General features: G+C 33.2%; 1 protein-coding gene across 3 annotated transcripts; it reads left to right on the top strand.

The window, feature by feature from the left end:
- Positions 1-1,889: 1,889 nt before the first annotated feature.
- Positions 1,890-7,078, top strand: LOC114260817 (uncharacterized). 3 transcript variants are annotated; one of them, XM_082895228.1, is made up of 6 exons: positions 1,890-2,045; positions 2,593-2,665; positions 2,991-3,085; positions 4,531-4,586; positions 4,965-5,037; positions 6,792-7,078. In XM_082895228.1, the coding sequence occupies exons 3-6, from the start codon at positions 3,068-3,070 to the stop codon at positions 6,945-6,947; spliced, it is 303 nt and encodes a 100-aa protein (XP_082751354.1). In that variant the 5' UTR covers positions 1,890-2,045; positions 2,593-2,665; positions 2,991-3,067; the 3' UTR covers positions 6,948-7,078. The 3 variants fall into 3 exon arrangements, with proteins under 3 accessions (XP_082751354.1, XP_082751352.1, XP_082751353.1); XM_082895226.1 differs by having other exon boundaries at positions 2,951-3,085; XM_082895227.1 differs by having other exon boundaries at positions 2,855-3,085.
- Positions 7,079-9,614: the final 2,536 nt, after the last annotated feature.

Raw genomic sequence — 9,614 nt, 5'->3', positions numbered from 1 at the left:
AAAAATTTAATAATAATAATAAAAATAAATAAATAAATAAATAAGGAAGAAATGCTCGCAATTTTATTTCAAAAAAAGAAAATACTACTCGATTACATGTAAATTTTCAGAAAGCTTCACATATTTTTTCTTTTTCACTTCTCTCAATAATTTTTCATGAGCCTCTTTTACATGCTTCTCTCTATTTTCGATTACTGTGAGTCTTGGCATTATCACCGTTGCATAATAATGCACTGCATTCTCCAACTGTGCATTTTTCCTTTTTAGCTCTTTCTTCTCCTTACACATATTAACTACTTATTGTTTTAACAAGCACACCTCATCTCTACATTGCTGATTTTCTTGTACTCTTGCTTATAATCGTCGCGCCATATTGGAAACTGCAGTCATGGCCTGTGTACTAAGAGCCGTAGTATTATTAGTAGCATCGATATCATTTCGATTACCAATAATACTAGAACCCTTATTTACAGGCATAGCATGTGCCTGCACCACTGGTACTCTCTCATTTGCCTGCATTACAGGCACCTTATGCAGGTCCGACTCATTAATAGATAAGGTAAGGAATGACATAATTACAAAAGACGGTAAAACAAATTTTTCTCTCCAACACTTGATGATTTCGTATCTTTGCCTATGATCTGTGTCACTTTTTATACACTCCATCGATCCATTACTCGATGCATATTTGCTCAAATCTTTTGTTTGTCAATATTTTTTGCACTCGAGATGCTCCAAAATCCCTACAATGATTCCGACAAGACAGAAGGCCCATTATTTTATTTTTGGCCGTTCAGATTATTTTATCAAATGTGTTTGTTTCATCTCTTCGTCTTTTATTTTGATGATGTCAAAGGGGGAGAAAAAATATGATTTTGCTTTTGAAAATTATATGTTGCAGGGTTATCAAATATTTTGTTAATTTTATTTTGTGTCAAATCCATACAAATATTGCCATCATCAAAACAGGGGAGATTGTTAATCATATTATTTAATTTTGATGATGTCTAAAATATTATTTATAACAATTTAGATTTTTTTAATATACATATTATTTGACACAAAATATTATCTTTTTAAAATATATATATATTTTAAATATTATTTAAATAAAAATATTTTTGAACACTTTACTATTCACTTTTTGACAAAATTAAAATTGATTAATTATATTATTTTGACAAATGTGATATTGATAATTTGTTTTCTTTTGATATGATCACATAGGATGAATGGTATATAGCAAAATTATTTGATTTATATTTTGCATGCAAAGTGAAACTTACTCAAGTGGTGTTTAAAAACAAATCATACCTTTATATATATATATATATATATTATATTGTAAAAAGAAAAGGATGAGCAAATCATTTGACGGTGGGTTTTGCATCATTGACATATATCTATATAATAAGGGAGAAGGGATTTTAAAAATATGTAAAATGTATGAGAGATACATTTTATTTTAAAGGCTCAGATGAATTGTGATACACATTAATGGTTCAGATTATACTTCAATTCCCGCCCAAACACTCGGTGCGCTCTCCCACCTACCCACGTCTCCTCCCCCATTCCATCTGTATCTCCTCTCTGTTGCACGTCTCCCTTATCTCTATCCCTTATCTCTATCTCCCTCTTTGTTCCTCTTCTTTATCTTTCCCACAGACGCTACCTCTCTCCTTCTCTCTCCCCCGATCTCTGCCTCTGCCCCTCTCCCTCCACCCTCCTACTCGCTGCCTCTCCCCCTTTCCCCCCTTTTGCAGAGACGCTACCTCTCTCATTCTCTCTCACCCGATCTCTGCCTTTCCCCCTCTCCCCCCACCCTCCTGCTCGCTGCCTCTCCCCCTCCACCCGATCTCTGCCTCTCCCCCCACTTTCCCACTCGTTGCCTCTCCCCCTCTCCCCCCTTTCGCAACCCTCCCATTCAATTTCTGAAGGCTAGGGTTTCCAATTAAGAACCGCGATACCTCTCTGAACCCCGATTGGAGCTCTCCGGTAGAGCTACTTCAGAGCTACACCAAGCCTGAGGCTTCTATCTGTGCAAGGTAATGTTTCTGTCTCTATTCCTCTTCTCTCTCTATTCACGGTTTTGGAGGTTTTGTGAATGATACCTCTAACTTGGGTTATGTTTGACAAATGTTTTTTTTAACAGTTTTTTATAATCATCTGAGATGATTATGTGCGGATTTTCAGAAATTATTATTTTGGTTCAATTTTCAGGATTTAACAATGTTAATTAGTCTAGAATTTTTTGTTTTTGTTTTGTGCAAGTAGATTTCATGTTAATCTTTCAGTGGTTTTACTTAATAGTAGTTAAGAAATGAAGCATACTGTATAAAAAAGATGATTCTTGCACTTTATATCAAAATTGTAAATTTGGGGATTGTAGATGATTCGTGTATGTGTTTTTTTAAAGTAATCGTCCAATTCGTAATTTGGGAATTTATTGATATTATTATTCTTTGATTTTTGGGTATGAAAGAGGAAAGAATTTAATAGTTATCACGTGTGCTTTAGTTATGATGTTTGTGCTATCAATTCCATTTCATTCATGGATACAAAAAAATAAAAAAAAATTGAACTTTTCTGCAGCCCAGGTATCTGAGTAAACTTCTTCCGGATTCCGCACCAAATCAACCAGAATCATTGCAAGATGTTCTCAGTGGTGAAGTTTCTTAATCCTGTGCATACTTTTAAACTATTTCATCAAGAGGCCTAAAAATTAAACAGAAAAATGTTTAATTGCATACACCATATCAATGTATATACCAACCAGCCGAACTAAGTAATGTGTCCCACTCAAATGGGGTTGGCAACATGAATTCTTTCTTCGCTATTTTAATTGTGGGTGCAGATGTCCGGTCAAAGATCTTACCAGGGGTAACCCATTGGCAAAGCCCGGATTATTTTGCATATTTTCCCTCTAATAGTAGTATCACTGGATTTTTAGGAGAAATGCTCAGTGCTGGTATTAACATGGTGGGTTTTAGTTGGATAACTTCTTCTGCAGCAACAGAACTTGAAATGATTGTCCTGGATTGGCTTGCTAAACTTCTTAAGCTTCCTGATGATTTCCTTTCAACAGGTATAGTTTGCTATGTCTATATTTATTAGCATTTGATTCTTGTAGTAACTTGGAAGGTACAACTTTTTCCCAGTTCAAAAATAAACATTCTTTTTTCTCAAGACAAAAGAGACCTTTGCATTTGCCTTTTTCATTTTGATGGTTGATGTCATTTAAGCTGAGGTGGTTAATAGATTTGTTAAAGAGAAGAAAAATAAAAAAAGATTTGGTGCTTTATTTTTTAGACATTATAAAATGGCAACTTAGCTTTATATGTTACTCTAGGCGGAGGCGGACTTGGTGAGCTTTAATTAATCTGTTGGACCAGAATTCTGAATATAACTTACGGCTTTAACTAAGTTTGGTTGACGAGAAGTGAAAGGATATAAAGAGTGGGTGAATACCTAAGCAGAAAGGAGAAAAAGAAGGAAGAAATAGGAAGTGGGTAGTCAATTGGGTAGATCTGTGTTCTTCCTTGGTTGTTGAGACCATACCAATCATTTAGAACTTCATGGAAAGGGCTTTTTCTGGCAAATGGTTATTTTGGTTCAATTATTATATTTTGTGGAATTTTAACAAGATCAATGAAAATGATGATTATGAGTGTGATTTTGATTTTTTTTAAGTATATTTGTTTTGTTCAGTTTGTATATTTCATTATAGTGTTTGAAACTTGCGAAATTCAATGAAATAAATGAAAAAAACATACTATTTTTGATCATTAATTTTTTTTAAAACAACTGTGTTTTTTTTTTTTTTAAATTTTAATAATGGGCAGGTTTTTGTATATTTGTTTTATTGAAATTCATTTATTTGGGTCAACTTTTAGATCCCTATCTATAAAAATTAGAATTAAATTTTTTTTGTTAAGTTTCTAATTTTTCTCTATAATTTTAGAATTTAGAATTATACTAAGATGAACAGTAAGAAGGCAAATATCCCAATTTGATTTAAAGAAATTCTTTAGCCACAACTGCAGATAATGCTGGTGCAGCAATATGTGCTCAAGGTGTTGAGAAGTGAATTAGTAGACATGACAAATGATGCATGGCAAGAGCATCATGTAAAATGCTTTCACCATTTGATGACAAGAAACTGATTTTGATATTGTGATGTGAGAAATTCTACAAAACCAAGCCTCTGAAATACCAAATCTTGGATTTTTGTAAGAAGGGACTACATACCTAAATGGAAAAAAATAGGAATAAACACTTAGTTAAGTTAAAGTCTTGATAGTAAACCTATCATCTATTTTTCATGTTCTGAGTAAAATGGAATGTACTAACCTATCTACGACACATTGTTGTTTTGTAATGTTTATTATGCCTGTGTATTTCTAGGAGTGTGCTTCTTAAAAATACTCTTTTGGTTTGTGAATTATATAAATCTGTTTCTACATTAACTTGTGTTAACTCCACTATTTGCATCATTGCTGCCTTATTGAATCGTGTGTTACAACAATCCAGGCTGTTGAGATTGGAAAGCAGCTTGCAAGAAAGCACTTCATCCATTATGTCTTCAGGTAACTCACCAACTTATAACATATGACCCGAATCATTTATTGCCTTACCATTCCTCAGAATAATTTAGCCATCAATATATAAATACAATTAATTAATTAATGCCACTAAGAAATTTAATTCACAACCTTAATACAGGCTATTGCAACCAACTCCAAGGTAAGGCTATTCACGCGCAATTGCATTAAGTTTGAATTGTGAAAATAAACACCAATTGGTTATTAATGTGTTATTTTTTTGTCTAATCTCTATTTAGCTGGGTATAGTTTCCTTCTCTTCGGTTTCACTTCCATTTGTATCATATAAATTTTATGTGTTTCAAATAAAGACACTTGCCAACATACAAATACTCATAAACTTAATTTTCAATTTCTTTTCAGATTTTCCCTCTGTTGCTCTCCAGCCCTGTTCTTCTTCTTCCATACTCTCGCTCCCGAAACTGCTGCTCTCCGGGTAAGATCACTCTTTTCATTTTATGTGGTGACTATGTACTAGATTTTATTTGTTTATAGATTGTATACATTTTATTTAGATATAGATTGTATAGATTTTTTTATAGATTCTATAGATTTTTTACAAAGAATTTGGATATAGATTGTATAGATTTTATTTGGATATACATTGTGTAGATTTTTTTATTTATATATATATTTTTTATAAAGAATCTAGATTGTATACATGTTTTATATATATTATCTTTGTGAGTATATTTTTATTTAGTTGGGTAATGATTTTAGTTTCCGCTTGAAATTTCAGGATTTTATCTTTGTCAGTTTCCGCAATACCTCTCTCTTTTTTATTTTTATTTGTGTTTGTGTTTGGCTGGGCAAAAGAATAATTTCTCCTAGGTTTCCTTTTCATAAATTTAATTGTTTTTCTTTCCTTTTAAACAAAGCCCAAAGTAACTGATATGGGTTTGTAGAGTCGTACCTTAAGTTGGTGAGATACATGACCTGTGAAATTTTGACAGTACCATATGATAATTGATGTCTGTGGTGATGACCATTGTTTTTTACTGGGGTTAGAGAAATAGACGTTTTGATGCCCATTTGTGAGGAAAATGAGGAGTAGTGGTAGATGGGGAAAAGAGATGGGGAAAAGAGATGGGGGTAGTGATGGATCATGGTAAGGGTAGCAAATGACTGTCAACACCAAAATAAAGGGAAAAAATTGTCAAACTGTTTAAATGGCCCATATAAATGGATGGTTAGAATTAAAATAATTTCAAGTTAGGATTGATTTGTTACCGAGGTCAAGATTTTGAAGTTTTTTTTTTTCTTTTTTAAATTTCCCAAAAATCAATATATGAAACCATGAATTACTTGGTATATTTGTCATTTATCCTAAGTATGCATACAATTATAGGGTAGGCTCTAAATGCACTTAAAATTTTAGGATGCATTTAAAGCCTCCCAACTACAGTCATATATCACAAATATAAATAATGTCATAGATGGAAGAAGAGTTACAGTACAATGTAACCAACTCCTTGCCAATTTACTGTAACTGACTCCTTGCCAATTCAAGTCAACAACAAGCATGAAGGCAGTGTAATTCTATGAACACAAAAAGTTAAAACATTTTTCGAACTACCTAATAAAATGAAAGGAAAATTCTACTTGCACAAAGTTTTAGCTCACTATACCTGTTATTATAATATTGTTATTCTTTTATAGGATTACTATTAAGAACTAAAAAACCTTATTGTTTTTCTTTGATTAACCTCTGATCATTTTTTGTAAAGGCTTTATCTGATCGGAATTTGGATTTGAATTCATCTGCAATCTATGATTTTGTAGTTGAAAATTCCTAAATTTTGGTCAACAATTTAATAAGATGAATGTGATCAATTTTTTACAATTACAGAATTTATGAATGTGAAACTTGACAATCGACATATTTGGAAATTTGACAATACAGAAAGAATCTCCCTGTTGTATGATGTCAAGTTAAAGGATCAGGTTGTATTAGTTATTTTGCCCCACTAAAAAAGAAAACCTATTTGTATGGGAGCTAAATTAATAATAATAAAAAAAAAAAACTAAGACAATGGAATTTACCTTCTTAGTTGGTTGATCCACAAGGTCTTCCAGTTGAGGTAAACATTTGCAAGTGTTCAGTGTCGCGGATAGAAGATATCAAGTGTTCAGCTCTTTTATATGGTTTCATTGATTAATGGCTTCTTCTCATGTATTTGGACTTGGTAGGCTGAAAAACTGCTTACAAAGACATTGCCGTACCCACACACATCTAAAGAAGTGTTTGAACAGAGCATCCAAATGCCTATTGGACCTGAATTCAACCCAGTGACAACGGTTGGAGCTCTTAATCGGCTAGAGTTCAATTTGTTGTCAATACTCTAATCACTATACATTTTTTTGTTTTGTACACTGAGTTCAATTTGTTGTCAATACTTTAATCACTATACAGTTTATTGCTTTGTACACTAAGTTTAATTTGTTGTCAATACTCTAATCACTATAAATTTTATTCATGTTTTAAATTTTTTATTAGATGCATTTCATTCGTATCTTTCCAGTGTCAAACATTTTAAAAAATTCACTCCTTACTCTTTGAAAAGAAAAAAAAAAAAAAAAAACACCGTGCCTTTAGGCACGGGTATACGCTAGTATATATATATATTACTATAATAAATAAGAAAAGATAAGTGTAAAAGTTTGACAAAATTATTGCATCTTATATATATGCATATATATACATGATATTATATTCAAAAGTGTTGATTAGATTATATATTCAAACCTTGGTGATTTGTCTGTAAAGTTTGAAAAAGTGAACAAAGAAAATTTATACAAAAGAAAAGGTGCCCATGATTACAAGAGAAGACTTATGTAATTGTAAATCAATCTTTGAAGATGTTTTGCCTACATAATTAAAAAGAAAAGTTGAAAAATGTTGTGAATTTGCTTGCAAAAGAAAATAGACACAAAATCATGTAGTTCTTGACTTCAAGGAGTCCATAATGATGGAGCAAAATCAATTCCCTATTTGAATTCAAAGATGTGATTCAAATTGTCTACAAATCGGTGGCTCATTTTTGAATTTTGTATCATGTCACACATATACATACACACACACACACACACACACATACACATATATATATATATACTAATGAAACAAGAAGAAAAAGTTGAAGCAAATTATTTGCTTCGTTAAAGGTTGTGTTTTATATCAAAATTTTCTAAAACGGTGGCTATATTTTTAACTAAACAAAAAGAGAAAAGAAAAAGTTACTCGTACTAATTATTTTCATCTTTTTCTTTATTAACATGTGCTGAATATTTAAAATTAAGGAGCGTGCTTATGTAAGCGATGACGTCAGCAAGGAGCGTCCAACGGGTATATTTTTGTGTATAAATAGAAGTGTTGTGTGTGGAGAAACTTGAAGAGAAAATTTTCTGTGAGCTCCAAAATTCCGAGTATATTGTATTCTGCTCTTTCACTTTCAGATCTAACTCTAACTTTTGTTCTTACACTTTCATATCTACTCTTTGTGAGAGAATTATTGTAAAAGATGGTTTAAGTACCACTTATTCTTATTCCTTATTTTTGTGAGAGATTTTGTAAGGGTAAGGCATTTATTGTTGAGTGAGACTCAATAGATAATAGTAAGTCATGTGCCAAATCCATAAGCTTGGTGGTGTATTTATTCAATTGATAGTAAAGAAATTCTCAAGGAGGTTCCTTAGGGAGTAGACGTAGGCCTGGCGTGTTGAACCACTATAAATCGTAGTGTTTGATTTTCTCTCCCTATCTCTCTTACTTTAATATTGATAATTATTTTTCTATTTTTTTTTATTTATTAAAATTCTAAATATTGTGTTAATTTTAATATTGTGAAATTTTTAATAACCCCTTAGGTTGCTTATCTGGGATAACAATTGGTATCAGAGCCTAAACTCTAGTTTGTGTGACTTAATCGTCTTAGAGTAGATCATGGCAACCCCTAGTTATTCTTTACTCGAGGGACAAACATCCAATAGGCCACCACTATTTAGCGGCACAAACTTTAGCTATTGGAAAACTAGGATGACCATACATGTTCAATCTAATGATTATGAATGCTGAAAAATTATTTGCAATGGTCCAAAAATTCCTACCAAAACCGTAGATGGACTTAGGGTACCAAAACCTGAAGATGAGTGGGATTATAGCGACCCCAGTCTTTTCCCATTTGTTAATTGTATTCGGACTTAGGTTCCGTAGATTCTGTCATTGTATAATTGTTGTTGTTGTCCCTTATTTATTCATTTGGAATTATAGGATGTGTTGGGCAGGTTTGTTTCAGGTTGGTTGGGTTTAGAAACCAAGTGTTGCTGTCCAGGTTTTTGGTTCTTCGCTCGAGCGAGAGGTGGCGTCCAGTATGGACCTGTAGCTTTGCATTCTTGGCTCGAGCGAGCTTTTCTTCGCTTGAGCGAGTTAGTCCGTTCTTCGCTCGAGCGATAGTTCCTTCGCTCGAGCGTGAGTCTGGTTACAGACCTGAGGGTTTGGGTTCTTCGCTCGATCGAGTTTTCTTTCGCTCGAGCGAGCTTTTGGGTTGTTGGCTCAAGCAAGGCTTCCTTGGCTCGAGCGTAGCTTCTCTATGTCTGGTCGCTCGAGCGACCAAGTCTTCGCTCGAGCGAGCCTGTCCAGTTTATATACACAGCAGCGGGTTTTGATCAGTCTTTTTCATCTTCTTTTGATTCCAAACCCTAGGTCCGACTTCTCTCTCTCCCTACTCACCTTCTTTCTTAGATTTGATCTATTTAGAGGGTGTTTCTACCCTAGTTGCTTTATTAAAAATATAGAGGGAGTCGAGGGCTTTCATTTAATCTGAACATTTGGCGATTTGGAGCACATTAGTATTTGGGCACTCATCTCTGTCTTCACCATTTGGGTTGTTTTCTTCGAGGTAGGGATTTCCTACTCCATTTTATAGGTTTTGTTCTAAGTTTTGGTATTTTGATATGTTGGGGATGTACTCCACGGTTTAGGGGAAGATAGGGGATGGACCTCTAAACCGGATT

This window comes from Camellia sinensis, chromosome 11, assembly GCF_055761805.1.
Source record: "Camellia sinensis isolate YWXY chromosome 11, ASM5576180v1, whole genome shotgun sequence".
NCBI classification, from domain to species: Eukaryota; Viridiplantae; Streptophyta; class Magnoliopsida; order Ericales; family Theaceae; genus Camellia; species Camellia sinensis.
The sequence above is the reverse complement of the archived record's forward strand: the minus strand, read 5'-3'. Positions and strand labels throughout refer to the sequence as shown.